The sequence below is a fragment of the Diadema antillarum genome, unplaced genomic scaffold (genome assembly GCF_040938485.1).
Source record: "Diadema antillarum isolate AM-2024a unplaced genomic scaffold, OU_Dant_1.0 scf00000103, whole genome shotgun sequence".
NCBI classification, from domain to species: domain Eukaryota; kingdom Metazoa; phylum Echinodermata; class Echinoidea; order Diadematoida; family Diadematidae; genus Diadema; species Diadema antillarum.
Window position 1 is genome coordinate 3,316,881 of NW_027270992.1, and position 23,068 is coordinate 3,339,948.

Consider the following 23,068-nt stretch of genomic DNA (forward strand, 5'->3'; position numbering starts at 1 on the left):
CATGGAAAAAACTCTTATTATCACGGCTGGTCTTCTCTAAAGCTACTGTTGCTTGCAAAAGTTGACATATTGTATTGTGAGTTGTCACACAGGTTTAATATAATGGGGATAGAAAGAGATTAAAAACTTTATTTGCAAGTTTCTGACTGATGCAATGGAAATCATGCAAAGTCTTGAATTTTATTAAAAAATCATTAATTCACTTTATTTGGTCAGTTGGCTTCATCTCTTGAATCGCTGAACTTCGTGCCCACAACCCACAATACAAGTGAATGCATGACTCAGGAATACATTTTTCTTCACATATACACACACACATTATGGAATTCTTCCACTCACATCTTATGTTTTTGAATGTAATCACGGATCTCAAGACGACCTGTCCCGATTTCCCGAGTTTCAACAGAAAGCAAAATCTCCTCAAGCGCAGTCAACCTAGAAGTGACTGCAAGCACTTTCTGGAGGCAGAGCTACAATGTATTCTGCGATTAACGCATATAAATATGTACAGGTACAAAGCAGCTGGCGAGAGTTTCTGACGGAGGTTAACCCATTGAGGACGAATCCCCAGTACACTCGGGCAGGTGTCTATGGGAAATGCATGTTGAAGCAAAATCAGTCCGTCCTCAACGGGTTAAGATTCAGATTTGAATACAAACATCTGTGTCTCTTTAATCCACTGATTGCTCACTTTAGAGTTAGTATTTCACACAGGGCAAGGCAAGTCCCCAATCTCCTTTAGCTCAGTACTCAGTGGGTTAAATAGGCAACTTTCAAAAAAGAAGAACAGCATCAGTCCAATTAGATTTTGTACTCAGATGACAGTTTCCAAGTGAGATCGCGTTGACTCCGGCGATGCAGGTGTCGAGGACAGTGCAAGCGTACTGGTGTTTGTTGAATTGCTGGCGTCGTCAACATCGTCCATTCTGGAGGCACGTTTGTGCCAGGGTGAGGGATCCGAATCTGGTTCGCTTTTCACTTTGCTACACTTGGCCTTGCAGGGTGAGTCCGATTTGCGAACTTGCGACGAAGTGGCAGGCAGCGTGTGGTAGTTGCCCTGCGCGGCGCCTCCACCCAACGGCCCGCCCGACGTAGGCACCACTGTCGGACTGGGAACCACGGGCACAAGGTCCATTCTGGCCTTACAGGCATGGGCTGTTAAAGGATTAATCAAGTCGGGCATGCTCCCTGTCAGACCACACGTACCCGAGTTGGGAAACAAGTGAGCTTTGGTGGGTTTGTCTGGCGACATTGGTGATGCTGGGGTGAAGTCCTCGCTAGAGCTACTGCCGCTACGCGAGCCTCCTATACCGGACTCGCGGATTAAAGGGTGCATCTCAATCGGGGAGGAGGGCTGCTGATGCGACTCCGTCGGTGCTATGTTGATCAGCTTGGCATGCTTCTGGCTGTCACAGTCCGTATCGATGATAAGCGGCTGAAATTCGGTAGTGGTAGACAGGCGGTTGTTGCTGGAGTTTTGCTGCAGGTCGCTGCTCTCTCCCGCGTCCAGTCGCGTAGATTCGTGGACGGGATTCTCCTCGAAATCCATGCTGATGCCTTCATCAGCGATGACTCTTGGCGTACCAAAGTCTGTGCTTTCTTCCGGGGCACTGAGCTCAGAGTTATATTTGACTTGTTCATATTGACCTGCAATAATCAAAAGATGTCAGAAGCATACTTATCAAAAAAATGTCAAAATTCAAGTTAAAGTGATGGCTATTTACATTCTCATTCAGTTATTCACTCGCACATGCACGCATGTTAATTATAATATGTACACATATGTTTTGTTAATTGTTGCCAAGTTACAATTGTATTTGTTTGTTATGGCTATTCGTTTTTATGGAGTCAAATTCAAATCAGAAAGTGCTTAATGTTAACACTAGCTTGTTATATAAATTCCTGCAATAACTTGTATCACTCTGCTTACATGAAAGATCATTCAATTCTTCTTCTTTTTTTCATCTTTTTTTTCATCTTTTCTGCTGCATACAATTTCCAAGTGACATGCAATTACTGAGCATATTTGTGAAAGATAAAACTCAGTTCTTCACATATCTTTTGGATGGAGGATAATTACAGAAACACAGAAACAAAGAAAAGTCACTAATTTCATTATATCAAATATCTTCCCTGTTGAAATGACTTTTTGCAGTGTCAAATACTATCACTAAAAAAAGGTCATTAGTTTTGAGCTACAGCTTGACAATAGTCAATGTTTGACTAAAATATCCTATAGTCCTTCTTGAGTTCCCAAACACACATTTGTCCTCAGTTTGCTCTTCTTGAAACCATTTTTAATATGGAAGAATGTCATAACTACACACATTAACAAAAATAAAATTTTAGTTTTTAAAAAGTGACAAAAATCACTGGTACTGTTCTATTCCTTAATCCTGTCTACCTCAACAGATATTAGGACATGGAGCAGTAATTATCATATGGGATACAATGTAAATACTGATTGTGAATTACTGCAACACATAATGTACTCATTAGTGCACACATACAGACATCAGTGTTTCACTGTTGGAGTCTCACATAATGAGTTTGACACACATAATATTATTTACATCTTCTTCACACACTGCAAGATTATAAAATATTTCTAAAATCTCAAGACTATAACTGATTTGTAACAAGCTTGCTTTACATTCACATTAATCATGAGCATGTAAATAATCAGCAAGGACAATGTGTATGCTACATTTGAAAAAAAAAACTATACAGGGTATACACATTCTGTCTTCTGCTTTGAAGGCAACAGAAATATCAAACTTCAAACACCTCTGAGTTTTAGTTTCTGAGTTTGTACTATTCATGCATAATTTAGCTGGCATACTGTACAACTAGAAATATTCAGCTTATGAAAATTTCGTGAAATGGAAACTTTTTCATTGCATGAAACTTTCACTATCAATACTGGCATTCAATGATTTGTGTCTAGACAAACACATGCATTACTTTCGTGAATTGTGGCTCCTCCTGAAATTCAGGAAAGTTTCATGCAGCCAAAATTTCTGGTTTTACTGTATGCCCAAGTCTTCAAACCATGGGATTACATTTAAGGTGCAGTTATGGAGTGAAGTTTCATACTACTTTAGTACTCTGGGTATTAAGACAGGTTAAAAACTGAGCCTCTTGCTGAGAACATGTGTGAGTTCTTGCTTAATTTCTTGTGAAAACGAAACCAAAAAATCTCTTACAAAAGCTCTACAAACTTAAGAGATTATAAAAACAAAATAATGTTTTGAATCTTGTGGTGACATAGAGTTGATGAATTCTGCTACTTTTCCTACAGATGCATCATTTTGATGTCCATCTCAAAATCATCATGGGGGAAAATACCGACATGCAAGTACACATGCAAGGTTTTAGAAGAAAAACGGAACAAAATGACAATAAAAGAGGTGTAGTGAAAGCATTGAGGTGAAGCTCTGTGCATCAGTCCCATCAACAAGTTTTAACATTGAAGAAAAAGTTTTATAATAATTGGAGACATTTTTCATAATATATATGTATTTGGCTCATTTCATGTACAGATAATCAATTAGCAGTGTGTGACAGACTTTTGTCAGTCATTCTGATCATCGAATCCAAGATATTTTTACCTTTCTCAGTCATCTGTGACCTCAGATTCTGCTCCTTTTTGCATTTTTCTAACCTCCCATATGTTTGGGATCAGTTTTTTAACCAGATCATGGAAGGAATTGCTGAAACTCTATCATCATTTGAGCACTCACCAGCATTATAGTCTTTGCCAGCAATTCATAGCAATCACTTGAGAGCTGCTTACACTACTCTTTGCTTAAATACCACAGAATAGCAATCGGATGTTTTCAATTGGTAGCACCTTTCTTTAACTAAATTTTGTAAATCAAACTGTCGGGCATATACTGCTCACATTTTGTCATATTGGTAAACTACTAGGATATCGTTGCTAGAATAAGCATAAATGGGCTGGTTAAACTCTTGTTTATGAGCAAAATACTTTGTAAAGTGCTTTTTTCTCAAAATAGCATTCACTCTAAAATTAACTACAAATTTATTTACAGGAGAAATACACTTAAAAAAAGAATGTGCAATTAGCTTTCTTTTTTTTTTTGAAAACAGATAAGTTCATCTGTCGATATGCCATTTGACTGTAGAGGAAATGACATAATTAAAGTGTGTATAATATGTAGAGAAACAGAGGTGAGAGAGTGTTGATCATTGCAATCACAATGACATGATTTTTGGAGTAAGTTTGTAAGTGAACCCCCCCCCCCCCCCCCCCCCAAAGAAAAAAAAAAAGATGGCAAAGAAAAAAAAATGAACATATGTCAAATACAGGTACATGTATATCCTGTGGCATTATGTTAATGATACTACAGAATGAAGCATACAAATAGATCCTGTGATCTACTGCTGGGGATTTTTATTTTTCATTTTTTAATATTATTACTATTTTTTATTATTTTTTTTAATGATCATTATTATTATTATTATTTATCTTTTATTTTTTTATTTTTTTATTTATTTTTTTTTTTTTGGGGGGGGGGGGGGGTCCGTTTGTTTTACAGAGCTGCACACTAACCCATTTTTTCTACTGGTCCAACCTGTATGTCGGACCAGTAGGTACCCAGTTTTTTCATGTTTCACTGGTCTATTCCTGAAACGGAGGCCTAAAAAGTTACTGGTCCGACAGTGATTTTTACTGGTCAGGGACCCTTTGACCAGTGCCAGTGTGCAGGGTTGTGTTTTGTATACTTCCAGACAAAGTTACAAGAAAACCACATATATATTTTCTCAACAGTGTCAGATATATCACTGTTAGGCGTTGTGACCAACCCATTCAATCTACTGCCGCTAAAAGTTAGAGCAAACCCAAGACCCGTCTCTCTCTCTGTCCAACCCCCACAAAAACAAAACAAAACACAAACACAAAAAAAAAAATAATAATATACAAAAATGTTATATGCCAATCAGGCTTCCGTCGAAAAGTATAGCAGAATTTCATCTACAACACATCAAATCTTGTACCTCTATTACACGATACCACAGAGCACGGAACTGCTCTTCCAATATACATGTATTAATATGATGAAAACAGAAATGTGTGAGAGTGTGAAGATCAACTTAAAGGCATGCATCAGTCGCATCTTGCTATACATGCTGGGGACGGGCTTGAAATAAAAACGAAAAGGAGAACTTCTCTGCATAACAAGTACAAAGCACATGACCCATGTCAGCCTGCATGCATGTAATTCATTTTATGATCGCTGGTTTTAAAGTGAAACTCAAATCGCACATTCAGGTTGACATAAATCAAACAAGAGGATGGAGAAAGTTTCATTCATATCCGACTACAGAAGAAAAAAAAAACAATATTTTTAAAGCAATATTGGAACTTTTCATGTTTTCTTCCAACATTAGTAGTGTTTAGAGGAACTTGTATATATGTTATAGTGTTATCTTTCTGTTGTTTACATACCTTCTGCAGATTGTCAACATTGCTGACGTATGAGTCGAACAATTAGAACCGCGACTCGAATGAGCAAAGAGTCAAAGACTTATTTATGTTGACAATCTGAAAATGGAGCAATTACGGTGGTTAGGGTCGTCAAACCGATTGCGCTCTCCTTACCTTCTAAGCCCTTAATTATCTTCAAGACTAGGCATTTTCTTGGACATTGTAGGTTGAGCTGTCCCTCTTTCCTCGGCCAGGTACTAAAGTAACTCTCGCTTTCTTTCATTGTGTACGGAATATGCGAATAAGATGGGGTAATGATGCCATCTCCGGATCCTTTAAAGGACCAGCATAGACATCAGCTGCACACCAATTATCCTTACTAAATATCCTACTTTGTTCTGGATTGAAAAAGAACATAGTGGCTTCTGACTCTTCACTTTTATCTGATGCCTACAAAACTCTTACTGTTATGCTTGTTCTAATATCAAACAACATTCTAATGTTAACTTTAATATGCAATTGAGTTTCACTCTTTTTCAGAAGTCACAATAGTTTTTTGGCCTTTTTATTATAGTGGATATCGTAAAAGCTGGTAGATAAAATCAGAAAGAATGTGCCATAGTGTGTAAACAGTTTTGCAAATACATTTGTAGATCTTAATTTATACAAATTTATCAAAATCAATCAATCCTAATTCAAGAATATAATTTAAAAAAAAAAACAATATAAAGATTCAGCACCAGGTACCAACTGACATGTCTATATGTTTTTCTCTTTCTACATCTACGTATCTTTGGTAGATGAATTGCCAACTGCAGAAAAAAAAAATCCACTGATTAGTAACTTTCAATAGCAATGGACTCACTAGTCATGGACAGCCCCATGCAAAATTTATGAGGATTCCAAACTATTGAGAAGAGGTTTTAAACAAATTGTTCCCCCCCCCCTCATAATTAGATGCAAAACGGCAGGGTGCAGAATCAACTTCATTGTGTTGTATGGCTCTATGTTCTGCAAAAGGGCAAGGAGTAAGGGATAAAACTCAGGAAAGGGCAAGCCCTTTAATAAGTGGCTTTGTAAGATGGTGGGTGGAAAAGAAGAAGGAAATCTACTGTAAAAGTGGTTTCTTTCGCAGTGGTTTTATTTTCGCGCTTTTCACGCTTTGAGGTTGAATCGCTAATTTAACATCAAGCGAAAATGTTTTGAACTCGCTGCTTGTTACAATGCTATTGCGCACATGCACACACAGAGTTTCCGCGCATTGAGTGTATTGATGGTCAACACACACACAGCGATACCGCGCAATGTAGGTACATTGTACTAGCATGTTATAAAGTACTCGAGAGATGGGATTTCAGGTAAGCCTGCATTTAACATTAATTTCTATCTAGTAAATAAAAGAATAATTGGATTATAGTTTGGGTTTTCATGTGCAAAATAAAACAGTTTTTGCCGACTGTGATTTCACAGATTTTGCCAACCGCAAATTTAAACACACACGAAAAAGTCGGCACCGATGGAAACCGCCAAAGTATCTGTACGCGAAAGAAACCACTTTTACAGTATTTAAGAACATAGCATACCATAATCCTGGTTGCAAGTGTGTAAAGTTTGGAAAGGGTTGGGGGGGGATGGGGGTGATGCAAGCATCTTCATGTGGTCATTCACGGTCAGTCTCAGTCAGTGCTGGTGGGCCAGATGGCAAGGCAAAACTGAGAAGCAGGTTGTAAATGATGCAAGAGTTGGCAGTTTAAAGGAAAGTGTCTGCAAGGGTAAGGGAACCAGGGGGATGGGGGGGGGGGGGGTGGGCAGTCATGTGCTAGTAGCAGGAGAAAAGAGACTTGGTTACCTTGCACAGTGCGAAATGCGCAATATATACAAGAAATGGCGCCCTCTATACACATGAGTGCCCCATCAGGGCGCGTATGCAGGCAGTGCAATGGACGATTCCACTACAACTACTACAGCAAAGCCTGCGTGATAATATGAGAACAAGACAAACACACAGAGAAAAGAAGGCATAGCATGTGTAGTGTCTGTGTATGCATATGGCAGGCAAAGATTGTACTACGTGACATGCATCTAAAAGTTTTTTATCCTCCTCAAAGAAATATATAACCATGTTTGTTACATTATTACACAAAGACAGAAGTTAAAGGTCATACTGTTGAGTTTCATTCAGTTTCATTAACCAACACAAACAATTACATTTGATACACATTTTCAAGGCCCAAATGCACACACCAACAAAATGATGCCCTAAATGTGTGACTATCCATCCAATGTGAAATCCCAGATACGATGAGTATGGTAAAGGACTGTACACTACAGGTCAGTGCATCACCTTTATATCCAACTGATATTGAACAAAGAGTGCCATCAGTTTCTACTTTCACAAGTTATTCCCACATAGACACAGACAAATAATGAGAGGTGAAGACATTGACATAAGAAAATTGCTTGTATCATTGATGAGAAAATCAAACAATTCTTGCTTTTCTTACTACATACATGACCAGTGGTATATTTTATGTACACTTGGGAAAAGTAACCAAAAGTCATACTTGTGATGAAATATGAATGGTGCACACACAAAAAAAAAAAAGTTTGCAAAATAAAAAGAATGCTCTACTATATAAATGAAACAATAATGCTGCAATTAGTACCATAAGTTTTATGATGCCTAAACTAAAAGGCAAAGAAAATGCAAAATAAATGGTCAAGCAAGATAAGATGGTACAGGTATATGCTACAGAAACTGCTTGGATATTGGATTCAGAGAAAAGAAAAATCCCATCAAAAATTAATGGCCCATTAAAACATAGTACCATTTATATCATGATAAGCTGCTCCTTGAACTTTCTACACAATACCCCTCATCAAAAGCCTCTCACAACTTCACTTTATTTCTAATTCATTTTCAGTGTACAATACTGTGTCTCTTCAGTTTTGTGCTTCATGTGCAGCAAACAAATAGTTCATATTTTCCACTTGAAGACTGCCCGATTTTACTGCACACTCATCATCACGACAAATTTGATATATCAAGTACAGTGCTGTACTCTCAAAAACTATTTCACACAAGCTTTTTGAAAAACCAGGACGTAAGACATATAAGAGAAAGTTTGCCTCATAGAATTTGAGGCATATTGCGAGAAAAACAGCTACAAATGATATCAGAAGTATTATCGCCACTGTCAGAGCACCCAAGTTATGATGTTTAAATGGGTCAAATGTTATATTTGACTGCATCAGATCCTTGTAGTAACACACATACTACTGCATATAAAGCAACATTTCTCACTATATCAACTCACGGACATGCAATTAATGTGTATATACTGTCTTGTGAAGCTGGTAATAAAATGATATAAAAACAAAAAGAAAGAAATTAAGATGTATGAAGCAAAATGGAAAAAGAAAAGCAAACTCTGCCAAAGAAAAAAATCAAAATGAAAGCAAAAAGATATGGAAAGATATGGAAATAGATGAAGAGATGGGGTACTTTTATTTGATGGTAGATAGGAATGATGCTGGCTCAGGGAAGGATGAGTTACACTTGAGATGTGAAATTGACTCCAACTGGCTGCCCTGTAAGCATTGGAGGCGGAGGCATTGCCATGGAAACGAGGAGGACGTTGAAAAGAGAGATGGAGAGGCATTGTTTAGACACAGGTGGGTAAAGAGATATGTAAACACATCGAGAGCAGAGTCATTCAACCAGAAACTAATTTCAGATTTCAGATTTCAGAGCAATTCCCCTTGCTTGCAAAATTCAGACTGGCTTAAAACGTTTAGTCAAGAGCAAGCTTGTATGATCAGTCCAATATTTAGAGAAAGTTACCAAACAGCACAATTTCACAAGATTTCCAAAACAGTGATACTTGAAGCACCATATTTACAATTTAGGATAGATATGATGGTGATGTCCACAGCTCTCACATTTCCAATTGATCTTTTCACACATCTTCACTAAATTTCCCCATTTGACATGAAACCAAACAGAAACACTTGTAACCTTCACATCACCTTTGTCTTATTTAGACCTAATGACCTGGCATAGATAATTTTTTGAAGGAGAAGGGTTGCAGTTGTTAGATTGCTCCACTAATATAACATGACCTCATGACTATTTGTGTACACACCAGCAAAGAGAGCTGTAGGGTGATAACTTCATAGCATCTTCTGATTTGCATACATTGTTGCTTGTACTTTGTGCAGCAAACACATGAATCTTGATAATTCCTCAACTTTCTAATTCTAGGTCTGATTTTGATGAAATTTCTGTCATTCTGTTCATCTGATATTACTTAAAGGGATGGTACAGTATTGGTGGAGATGAGAATTGGGCTTTTAACTTTTTGCGAGATACCAAGAAAACACTTATGATATAGTACAGAGCATACCATTCTAAGAGGAATTCAAAGTTTATTTGATGAAAATCGGGTGTGGTATGACTGAAACATCAAAAAACAAAGTAAAACAAAGCGATCGTAACAAAGTGTGGGTCCGACACTTTGTTAGAATCACTCTTTTTTGGATATCTCAGCCATTTCAAAAACAATTTTCATCAAATAAATGTTGAATTCCTCATAGAATTACATGTTCTTTCATATTTCATAAAAGGTTTCTCATCATCTCACCAAAAAATGTTACAAACCTGAAATTAGGTCTCAACCAAAACTGTACAATCCCTTTAATTTTGAATAAATTTATACATGAAACTTGCCCTTTAAAGACTAACATATCAACTTTTCATCTTCTTCTGAAGTCCATATCTTTGCTATCTGTAAATATCTCTATAACTTAGCTGTTGTTCATGAGAAGTTTGTCTTGTGTAAAGACGACAGGAATGACAGACTCTCATAGAGAACAGGCCAAGGTTGACAAACATTTTATTTTGTGGGTACACACAGCCTTTAAAACGGCAAAAATCTACAGCTGTACATGCACTTGTACATTGTTTAAGATCATTGACGGCGAGCTCCTGATAACACAAGTGATTCATCGTCTACACTGTCAGGTAGTACTGTACATATGGCAGACTTGTACCTTGAATGCGATCTTAATTACTTCACTGCACCACAGATGTTTCATATGACACTATGAAGACCACTGACTGAGGGAAATGCATTTCATATCATTACAAAAACACGCACAAAAAAAAATGACCCTTCTTGAGGGCATCTGTTTAAACATCCTAAAATTGCTATAATATGAATTTTCATTGGTGCGTCAAGCCTCTTAAGGCTGATATCATTCCTACATAATCATGATCACATTTTTTCTAGTTCTTCTTCTTTTCTCATCTACAATTGTACTTGCCCTTCATTCTGTGATAATACATTCTTATATAATACAGTGTACATTATGTACATACATTTGTGTGTGTGTGTGTGTGTGTGGTTTTTTTTTTTATTTTTTTATTTAAGACATAATAGTTCGAAGCACTTTAATGACAGCTGGATATCCAGCGTACAGTAACACAAATGTGAAACCTAATACACTGAAATGGAAATACATGTCTTCCACATCTAGAACCTTCTCAGCTTTGGAGCAAAAGAGTAAATAAAGCATGGAAATTACCTGGGTACTGTTGCAAAACACACAACAACAACAACAACAACATGTGGTGTCTGAAATACCTTGATAGAATAGATAAGATTCTAATCTACAGTATTTGGAGCTAAAAGTGGAACTTGAAGTTGGAAAAGGAAGTAAACAGGGAAAGGAAATACTCAACAGGTGCGATGTGTTACCAGGATGAATGTAAAGAGTTTCACACTTCGTAGAATGGAATCTCTAACAAGTATTCAGTTACACATTTAATTTCCAACACAAATACAACAAATAGGGGAGGAAGAAAGATATCCCTTCAATTTGTGGCATACATCCGACAGTCCCTGTTTGAGTGACGGATCTGAGTATATAAGGAAATGCTGCCGAAGCTTGTGTTTGGTGACCTAAAAACCCTTCTCTTTAGAACCTTCCAAAATGATTTTAAGGAAATTCACAAACAAGGCAAAGCCTCCCACCTAGCCCCAGAATTTCAGCAGAAATGAAAATCAAGCACTACTTGCTTCAGTTGCAATTACATCTTGGTTTCATCCTTGTCACAACAAAAGAGAACAGAGGCATAAATTGTTGTCCAAACCTTACATTCTTTAACTGTCTTCATCTTCCATGAGAAAATTAGAATCTTAGAGCTACTAGAGCAAGATCTGCACACCGGAGTGTAGACATGTATGATGTGCAAACTTTGAATGTTACGTGATCCCTCTTTCTTTTTTGAAACTACAACTGTATATCAAAAATTTTTATCATAACATCACACAAGGATAGATAGACTGATAGAGACAGTGATAGATAGTTAGATAGATAGATAGATAGATAGATAGATAGATAGATAGATAGATAGATAGAGACCGATAGATAGATAGAGACAGATGGATTGATAGATAGACAGATAGACGGATAAATAAATAGATAGAGACAGATAATAGATAGATATAGATATAGATATAGACAGAGACAGATAGATAGCTAGCTAGATAGATAGACAGATAGATAGATAAGATAGATAAATAGATAGAGACAGACAGATAGATAGATAGAGACAGAGATAGATAGATAGATAGACAGATAGATAAATAAATAGATAGATAAATAGATAAATAGATAGACAGACAGATAAACAGAAAGTTCGATGGATGAACAAACAGACAGACAAGTCAATCATTCAATCACTATGAGCCAAACTTACAAGTCTTCTGAAAAAGAAAATAACATTCTTGTTTTTCTTTCTTTTCATCTAGAAAATTCCAACTCTCTTTTCCTTGATATTCTTGTCAAGGTATGATTATCTCCTTTACTTTGACGCTATACCTCAAGGTTTCCTGGAAGCATTTTTTATGCCAGCATCAAAGCTGTGCACTGGTGAAGTGTTACTCTTCATCAACTCTCCATCATACTTTTGAACAAATTTGGAAGCAATTGCATTTTCATAGAATACATCTACAGATTCATATCTTGCATACCTACAGATTGAGGGGATAAAAAACTTTCTGTATAATTATGTATTATAAAATAACTGCATATTCTTTGCTCATGCACATTTTGTAACTGTAAACGTAGACGCAAGATCTTTAGGATAACCACGTTTTTTGGCTTGCTTTCATCAAAACCTGAAGACAGGAAAATTCCCCAGGAGAACACCAGTGTTCCTATACCGTCTCAAGTTATAGAAACTCTACACCGTAAATATTTGTATGCAGCTTAAACTTCCTCTCCTTACGAGGAAAAAAACATTACCATCAAGGGCACCTGCGCACACTTGCAGACAAAAGCCAACACAGTATGTACAGAGATTGACACTGCATTTCTCTTCCGCAATTACTAAGCATGGCATTACACAAAGCCTTTAGTTATAAATATTTTTCAATCTAATCATGAAATTGCAACAGCAGAAAATGTAAGGAAGGTTTTCCTTAACATTTTGTACTACCAAAAACATATCAATTAAATCTTTTTTTTTCTTTAATAAGACACAAACAAAAAGAAAAACATATGACCATTTTTTTTTTCAGCTGGAAAGATAAAATGCAGTAATTCAAGAAAACATTCAGTATAGGTGATGCTGCTGAAGGAGTTAAAGATTAATCAATGGACATTCACTAATTTAAATTAAATTGTCATTGTCTCAAGCTTATCTGTAATCATCAGACCAGAAACTTTCCTCATGTACATGTTCCTCTTCACAATGTACCTCCATACCAAATATGACTATGCACAGAGAAATAGATCTCATGTTTGCAAAATCATGTGACCTTCTTCCATCAACAATCATGGCTGCAAATACAAGAACAATGTAGTCTACATGAATTCCACCAAGGTACATGTATCTTCTCACTTCTCTACTCGCCTTTCACCTTCCTTTACAGCTGCCATAAAAGTGGAAGGGAGCATGTACCAAACTGCACCAACAGGTGGTGCTGTTCACTTTTTATCTCCCCAGGGTGATTCTGTGGCGTGCTAACTCATTATCTTCCGACACCTCATTAAATATCAGTCTCTCACCTGAATTTCTGTAGACATAGGAATTTGAGAGCTTTCTGTTTTCCACGCTGTATGATCCTGTTGTGTTACTGAATCTCTTGCTGTCAGGCCTCTTCTGTTGAAGCAAAGAAACACATTCAAAGTAATACCATCATGCAGAAAGCAACAATTCTACCATTACAGCTGTTCCTACATTGTACTTCAGCTATAATGATACCAAAAGTGACTGTCCTCTCTAATGTCAACATCCTCTTCTTAATCTTCTTTTTCTTCTTTTCATTATCATAACCCTTCATTTCAATATCAATGTTACATCATTATAACCTTCATCAGCATTATAAATCATTATACAGGGTGGCCCAAAAAGAACAGAACACCTAAGATCTTTAATTTTAGCTATATTGTTGGTAATATGTCACTATTTTGCATACTATAGGAAAGGCCATTCCTTTTTCCATGTAATGACACCAAGTTCTCTAATTTTGGTTAATGCGTTATGATTTTAGAACCATTTTTGTCAACCCGTGCAATTTTCAAAATTTGATCATTTTGCACTCTCAGAGATACCGAAAAGAGCGAGAATTCGGCTTGCCATAAAACCAGTAGCGTTCACAATGTGCGGAATGTGGGGCGGACAGTGTTATTGTCGTCAGGTCGTCTCATTCACAATGGTAACGGACAATGACAACCACATTCTACACATTGTGAACGTAACCTGTTCTACGGCAAGCCAAATTCTCCCTGGTTTCGGTATCTCTGAGAGTGCAAAATGATCACCTTTTGAAAATTGCAAGAGTTGACAAAAACGGTCCTAAAATCGTAACGCATCCACCAAAATTAAAGAACTTGGTGTCATTGTATTGGAAAAAGAATGGCCTTTCCAGTAGCATGCAAAATAATGACATATTTGCAAAAATATTGCTAAAATTAAAGATCTTAGGCGTTCCGTTCTTTCTGGGCCACCCTGTATAACCTTCATAATTATCATCTACATTCCAGGTTATCTGCTGGTAGTTTTATGAACATCTTACCTCTTCAAGTAAACACATACATTTCTATGAAGTATCAGTAGTTACCTCTATTCATCATTGAGGTAATGATTGTTTGATGGACTTTCTAACATTTATTCAAATATATATCTATATCACTGGATGTGCCTTTGCTGTGGACAGAAGAAGTCTGAGCCAGAAACAGAGTGACTTACAGCGGCACTGCTTGACCGGAAGGAATTTTGCTGGTTGGAGTTGGTGAGTATCGTGCCTCCGTACTGCTCACGTATGCAGTCTGGCAGCCACGTGCTGTTGCGTACATACCGGCGATATTCTTTGCGTACCTATACATCAATCATGAGTGCAGACAAAGTTTAGAGTACACAGTGTGTCCTGGAATGCATGTGGCATCATCACCACTCCGACTATCACACTTTGATTATTAAAAAAACCAGCATCAAAATTATCATTACCATAACCATTATTAGTATCACAATATTAAACTTGAGTCACTGACATTGTCCAAAGATGACAATCTCCTGTAAAATTCAACATTTTTCATAAATATTATTATCACTCAAAGTTTAAGAAATCATAGGGTTATTGTCATATCTTTCAATATCCAGTAATCCAGTAATATGCTATTTTGCTGACACTACAAGTATCTTTAACCCTCTGTATGTATGCCACACTAATTTCCTGTACATAGAAATGTGCATGAAATTTGTGTACATTTAACTCATTGGCACACAGAAGGTTGAAGGACATTAAAAAAGACTACAGATTGGATTCACTCTTTTTCTTCCATCCAACATAACAAACCTCCCTGCAGTCACAACTAATCAATGCTGGCACTGTGTATCTCTGTAACTACACCATGTACCTACATGTATCTACCTATTTGTATCTACCTTTTTGACTGTCTGTCTCTCAGTCTATCTACCTTGCAACTTGCCTATCTGCATACCTATCTACATGTATACATTTCAAATATTATCTATCTACCTATCTGCCTGTCTACCTATCTTTCTGCCTACTTATCTGCCTACCTACCTTCATAACTATCCATCTATCAATATATCTGTCTACCTTGCAGCCTGCCTCTCTGCATACACATGTGTACCTCTCTACATACATATATTTCAAATATTATCAATCTACCTATCTGCCTGTCTACCTATCTTTCTACCTACATTGTACTTATCTGTCTATCTACCTTTATAACTATACAGTGTATATCTATCTATCAATATATCTATCTATCTTTTCAACCTATCCTCACCTTATCATTCATACAGCAGTGGAAGACAAAGATATGGACGCCCTGGAATGCGTTGGTGAGAGTGAAGAGGTAGGCGAAGGCGATTAGGTCTTCCATGACACACAGGAGCCCGAAGGCCCAGGTGACCCCCAGAAGACAGAGTAGAACCACAGCCCCTCGCACAAGTGACCTGAAAAAAAGACAAGATAAACACAGGCCAACTTTAATTTTCATGTTCTTCTTACTGCTTTTCCTTCACTTTGAAAGTACACTTTGCAGTCAGCAAACATACCAATAGGCAGTAATTACACTGTACTGTAAAGTGGAAATTTTCATTTAAGTGATTTTTTTATGCTCAGCCAGGTAAGATGAATTTCACATGGTTTTGATTCCACAGAATCAACAAAAAACTTAACAGTCTTTACATAAAGATCAGATCTTTTTACTGGATCTTCTTCATATATAGCAATCAAAAATATTTTTTGTGCTAGTTTCTGGTCACGTGAAATGCGTGAAAATTTCCTCACAGCAAAATTTCCACTTTAAATGGTGTACTTTGGACCTACAAAGCATTGTTCACGACAAACAATTGTACTTCATCCTGACACATGTTGCATGGAAATTAGTTTTCTATGACAAATGATGTCTTCGAATTTTTGTCATCTTCGTCAACCCAAGTACACAGTTTGCTATTATTCCATCGTAGGCTATTATCACCCAATGGGTTAGTGCAACATCTTGAAGATGATTAAAACAAAAATATATTTAGTTAGCTGTATCGGCTACAGCTTTGCTCATAACTGGACTATACTGAAATGAGCTCTGTTACTCACTTTAAATAGTCGCCTCTAGTCGTTCCCAGCCTACAGGGTGTTAGCGTGCATGCACAAGAGAGAAATTGTCACAGGACAAAGCAGAACAATGAGAATATTAGTCTTGTTACGGGTCAGTATTTACATGACATGGTGATTACACAGAGAAATTGACACAGACAGACAGACAGACAGACAAAAAAACACAATGTTGTTCACAGGAAAATGTGACATATAGATAAACACACACAAGTACATGTATAGTGTAGATAACCAGTACTAGTCCATCTACTCCCATTTACTCCCACGTCTAATCACTCACCAATACCAAATGGTCATAATTTTTTTTAGGTTGATTTAGCACAGAATTTCACCACTTTACTTCAGTTGTTTGATGGAATTGAGATTAGAAGTGCAAGTTCTCATTACAGTTGGTATAAAAGCATGATACAGCCACTTGGAAAACTCCTCCTAGTGGTTAGAAATAGGTTATTTTCCTTGATAACAAATGGTGTCTTCATACTTCTTATTTCTCATAGAGACAGAACTTACACAGAAAAAAGTTCTTCAATTCAAGTGAATGAGTACACACGCACAGACAAAAAGAATACTAAAAATATCCTTTTGCTGGTATGGACCATGAATGCACCCCTCTCTTTGAAAGAAATTTGGCTAGCACATGAAGAGCAAATCTATTGCGAACACTTTGTCTGGAAAACTATTCTTTTGTAGCATTAACATGACTTCACATTTATATGCAGGAAAGGTCATTGCCATTTCTGCTCCATCAAATTGTATATTCATGCTTTCTTCAGTGTGTTCTTCAAATATACGAAAGTGATTTACAAAATTAGGTGGTAAAGAGGTATAAAGTACAAATTTTAGTACAAATTTGAAAGGATGGCTGGCTACATAGGGTGAAGAAATCCCATACGGGAAGATGAAGCAGGAATCCATTATTGAGAAGACTAATGGCTACAGGTGGCTAGGCCACATACACAGAAAGGAAGTCAAAATAGGGCGGTTCACGAGAATTATCAATGGAGCAGATGCATTGTATATTGAGCTTAATTGACTACAGTGTATGATGTAAATAATGGATTGATATGAGATTTGATCAAACCAACAAATATGAAAATGATTGATCTCTCATTACACACAATCACGCTTCAGTAATTTTCTTCCTAATTGCCTTAAAAACCAAGAAAAACTACCTTTTAATCATTAGCTCAACAATGCCATGGAAGAATAGTTGAGCAAATTTATCTGGTTGTTCCTACACAGTTCATATTGAATTTGCCATGACTTTAAAAAAAGAAGAAGAAAAAGATACTTTCATCCATTCTTTTTGGTTTAAAGAAATCAGCTTTAAAAACAATTTTAAAAGTGCAAGTGACATTTGGTGACATTTGTACTTCGTGCACAAGCATAGAATATATACTATTTGTATACAAAGCTGCTGGACTGTGCATTTCACACTTGACTACTTATTTCCAATCACCAGAACTATCAAAGGCATCATTATAAGTGTGCAGTTCTCAGACAAGAGAATTGTTTGATGTGTCTTGATACACATTCAATTCTGCCAATTTCATTTTTAGCTTTGAAAGTGAGATAGTTTGAAGCCGTCTCCAGACACACTAACATTCATTTATATGAATTTTGAACAGAAGCAATTCTTTCACATTTAAATTGGGAAGTTTCCTCTCTCGGGAGCGGTGGACATGATGGTTTTATATTGAGGATGGATATGGAATGGTGTGCAGAAACCAGTTGGACATGATTCAACTCTACAGGGCTAATCTGCATCAATTGATACGTACATGTATGAGTATGGGGGTATGTGTATCACTGTACATGGTGAGCATGAATACCGGTATACAATTTACAACATGACCATAGCACTGACGCATTCAGAAAATAATGCCTATGGTAGACTATTCAATGGCATATGGATCGGAGATGTCTAAATGATAAATCCCTTTAATATCATCGCAAAAAGCAATTTTGCGTTTTTCATTACTAGACAGAGCATGCAATGAAGACCAAAACCATAGTACAAATCCACATGCTTTCATAACTTAGTCTCAATCAGTGCTTTACATTAAAGGTACAATATGCATGCACAAAATTTCACAGACAAATATCGTTGTATTTCACAAATAGAAATTAATTTCTTTAACCCTGTGAGACAAAGATCTACGACTGAACAAACTCTTCATTTAAAAAAAGTATTTAGAACTTTCCTTCACAATATCGATTGCCATGCTTCATTTTATTTGAAATAGTGTCACTACATTCCTTTTTCAGAACAACATTTCAGATTCAAATATCCTAATGGCCCAAAGGGCCAATAGAGAATGATGTTAGTGTTGAGCCCTGCCCATATAGACCACTACCATAAAAACATAAATCATGCAAAATTGTTTACTGATAACTAAAGTTTCACTGTTCAACTATATCTAACAAATAAAAAACTAGGCCAACAAACAGCAAAAATTATTTCCTACAAAAAAGAGAAATTTGTTTGAAATATCCCACAAAGTACAACTGACTCTACCCTAAACTGCAATTTCATATCAAGTTGAAGTACAGTGTATACTGTTCAGAATTATTTTTATAGTTTCTGTCAATGCTAACAGGATGACTAACAGACTGATGGTGTACATAAAAAAAAAAAGACAACAGCAAAGATGAAGCAAGTCATGTTTTGAAATTATTCTGTTGTCTGTCATTCCCAAATTTCCATGGTTTAAAAAAAAATGAAATGAAATTTCTGGCTAATTATCACTTCTTGTGCCTGACGTCACATTAATTATCTGTCATAAAGGTGGCACGCTCCACTTTAAATAATTAACAGATATCACAGCACGGTACTACACAAACATACACATGTACATGTAATGAAACTATGATAATTAACAGATTGTCTGCTAAACTACTGTACGAGCTGAAATTTTCACGGTAGTTTTATTTTCGCGAATTTCGCGAATCGCCTTTGAACCGCGAAAATAACAACACGCGAAAATAACAACGTGCGAATAACTAAGTTCAGTTAGACCCTCGCAAATGCGAAATTAACAACACGCGAAAATGTCCTCCAAGTAGCAATTCGCGAAAATATCTGTAGGCGAAAATTTCAGCTCGTACAGTACATGCCTCCACAGAGTGTAGAAAATACTAAATGCACAACCAAGTTTACTACTCCTCCACAAGAATGAACTCAAACTCACACCAATAATAATAATAAAATCAAAACCCCACTACAACCAACAAAAATGAAATAACAACAAACAGCAACAAAAAAATGTGTCCATCTTGCAGAAGTTCTCCATTATTATATCTGCACACATAACACCAAGTATTGGAACACACACTTAAGAAGACGACACAGGGGTTTAGAGTACACATATGTGACAGGATAAGGGAATGAATGAATGTAAGATGGATATTTGGAAGCAGGGATGCAGCAGCAGAACACAGAAATGTGGCACTGTGCTTACGTTAGTCTGTCAGTATTTTCGGAAGGAGGATCCAACGGTTCGACCTCTCTGTTTTCGAGGGAGGTCAGAAGACGCAACACAAATTTGATGACACAAAATGAGAAGATGTGAGACAGGAAAGATTGTTAATCAAGCACTTTTTTGTTTTTGTTTTTTTGTTAGTGCCTAAGACAGAAATCTCTAAAGAAACTAAAAACAAAAAGGATAATGAAAATTGGGGAAGTCCCTAGATCACAGTGAATTACTGTTAAAGGGATCGTACAGTTTTGGTTGAGACCTTATTTCAGGTTTCTAACATTTTTTGGTGAGATAATGAGAAACCTCTTATGAAAATATGAAAGAGCATGTAATTCTATGAGGAATTCAATGTTTATTTGATGAAAATTGATTTTGAAATGGCTGAGATATCCAAAAAAGAGCGATTCTAATAAAGTGTGGGACCCACACTTGATTATTATCGTTTTGTTTTACTTTGTTTTTGGATGTTTCAGTCATTCCAAACCCGATTTTCCATCAACTAAACTTTAAATTCCTCTTAAAATGGTATGCTCTGTACTATATCATTAGTGTTTTCTTGGTATTTCACAAAAAGTTAAAAGCCAAATTCTCATCTCCACCAATACTGTACTATCCCTTTAAACCAGAAATATTTGCAGCATGGAATCTTCGTGGATTGGAGTCGCCAGACAGCCTCCTTTGCAGCACAAAATTTTTGTAAATTGCCACTGGCATTCAATGCACAGTGTACAGACAAGAGCTTTCAGGTTCATGTTAATTTTACAAAAATTTCATGCACGCCAACATTTCTGGTTTTACAGTTTAGGTATAAAGTCTGTTTCACTGGTGTAAACTGCCTGTTGGAATGTGAAGGGAAAAGGTTAAAAACATAATGAAAGATTGTATCATCAAGGTTCTCCACCGAAGATCACCCAGGGAGAAAGAGATGCTAAAAGAGGTATTCATAATTAGACTCCATCTCACAAAAAAAAATTAAATAAATAAATACAAATGGAAATGACATGAAACTTGTTAACGGTATCATTGCACCCACCAGAGTATACAGTTCTATACAGGTAACATTTATAGACCATGAATTATCTATACTGCATATACTGTAAACTGAGAAAAAGTAACAATTTGGGGTTATTCAAATTCTAACTTGATCTTCTTACATTTGACTTTATCGTTTGTTTGTTTTTGTTTTTTGTTTTTTAACTAATTTGTTTTGGGCTTTTTTAATATGAAAGAAGATAAACATCCGCTACCGCTTGGGTAACATGCTGTACAATTTCCCCAGAAAGAAATACGACATAAGATAGGAAATCAAGTCAATCTACAAAATCCCTTCGAATGAATAGATAGGATATATATTATGAAATGTTAATCATATTAATTCAGTGAGGAACATGAAGGGGGAGAAGAGAGTTATTTAATTCCTCCCAGAGTACCACCAGCTTATTCAAACACGTACAGATGCCCACTATACAGAGAATACAAGCACACAGTGTGCACTCCCGACTTTCAAAATTCTAGCAAATCATTGATCAAATCAGCAGTGTCAATCAAAATCACCATCCTGGATGGTCTTGACAGTTCCGAAAAGAAAATTTTGAAATAAGCCAGAAATGTGTGGGCAGTATTAAACGCAATAAGTGTTTCTTGATCCGAGGGCATGAATTAATGTGACTTGCACTGACAAAGTTTTGTGCACATACTGCAATTGTTAGAGCTAGAGCTAGCATGGTATTGTGCTCTTATTTTAATAATCACGTAAAGTGGGCTCTGCATTATGACTTCGGACCACTAAATAAATACAAACCTTTTTGACAGAAATGATACAAGGCTGACATACAGTACGAACCCATCATAAATCAGTAACCATGGCAACCTGTGTGTTACAGATGTACCAAGTGCTAAGCGATGGCTTAACATCATACAAGTACTGGCAAAAATGGAAATCTGCATGTTCTGCGTAAAGTGTGGTGTAAATCAAAACTTTGAGATTGATGTTAGCAGCACTTCACCACAGCGCACCACAGAGCACCAAGAAAAGAGACCATTCGTATTAATGAGTGGAAAGAGAGGAAGAATGGAATTAGAATAAAAGGGATGAAGAGTTATTATATGTGTATATATTCATATTTTCTTTTCTTTTTAAATGTTTGGATAGAACACAACTTTAATGTGTACACACTTAGTTCTCTTGGCATCACGTTTGCTGAAAACCGAGGAGGAACGCCTGAGGAGCGCTATAGGGCCTGAGAGTCGTCTGTAGCCTCCGCTGTTTTGGGTGGGGGTAAAATATTGAGGAATGAAAATAACCCAAAAATATACTCAGGTCAAATGCATGCCAGCAGAATTAACTCATTATTTGCAGTGTTAGACATAGCTAATGTCCACAATGTTTGTGAACTGCAACATGCATCATATCAACCTGCAACTCATTCTCTACAACATTCTGTAACTCCCATAGCCATTTGTACAGAGCTTGCTTGCCCGAGGGTACAGAGACAATGGCTTAAAAGAGGGAACTTTGTATCAGATTCTGCATGTGTGAGCAAATATGCCCAAAATTCATACCATGCTCAGCATGAATTGCAAACTGCCTAAATATAGTACTTGTCAATTCTGGTTCACCCACATTTTAGCCAAAGATCTTTGATAATAAACAAGGAAAAGTAGAAATTACGCGGTGCGTAAAATATGTCCCCGCCGGAAGTAGCATTTAGTAGCAAAATGTACAATATAGGTAAAAAGATCAAGGTCAAAGGTGAAAGAAGTCAAGGGTCAAAATTCTATGTAGAAGTTTTGAAGCCCTCACCTAGTGCCATCACATAAAGCAAACGGAATCGAAATCGGGTTAGAAATGGCGAAGGAGTAGCATTTTGTAGCCAATGTACAATATAGGTAAAAAAATCAAGGTCAAAGGTCAAAGAAGTCAAAGGTCAAAAGTCTGTGTAGAAGTTTTGAAGCCCTCACCTAGTGCCATCACATAA

The 23,068-nt window shown here is 36.6% G+C and overlaps 1 protein-coding gene across 1 annotated transcript in view; it reads right to left on the bottom strand.

Annotated features, from left to right (window-relative positions):
• Positions 1-498: 498 nt before the first annotated feature.
• Positions 499-23,068, bottom strand: part of LOC139719065 (adhesion G protein-coupled receptor L2-like) — a 74,709-nt gene continuing 52,139 nt past the window's right edge. The window contains exons 19-25 of the mRNA XM_071630507.1: positions 22,267-22,353; positions 20,073-20,120; positions 16,591-16,620; positions 15,779-15,947; positions 14,712-14,840; positions 13,529-13,622; positions 499-1,647 (exon numbers count right to left, since the gene is read on the bottom strand). Coding sequence (XP_071486608.1) covers positions 815-1,647; positions 13,529-13,622; positions 14,712-14,840; positions 15,779-15,947; positions 16,591-16,620; positions 20,073-20,120; positions 22,267-22,353 — 1,390 coding nt within the window. The 3' untranslated portion in view covers positions 499-814. The remainder of the gene's footprint in view (positions 1,648-13,528; positions 13,623-14,711; positions 14,841-15,778; positions 15,948-16,590; positions 16,621-20,072; positions 20,121-22,266; positions 22,354-23,068) is intronic.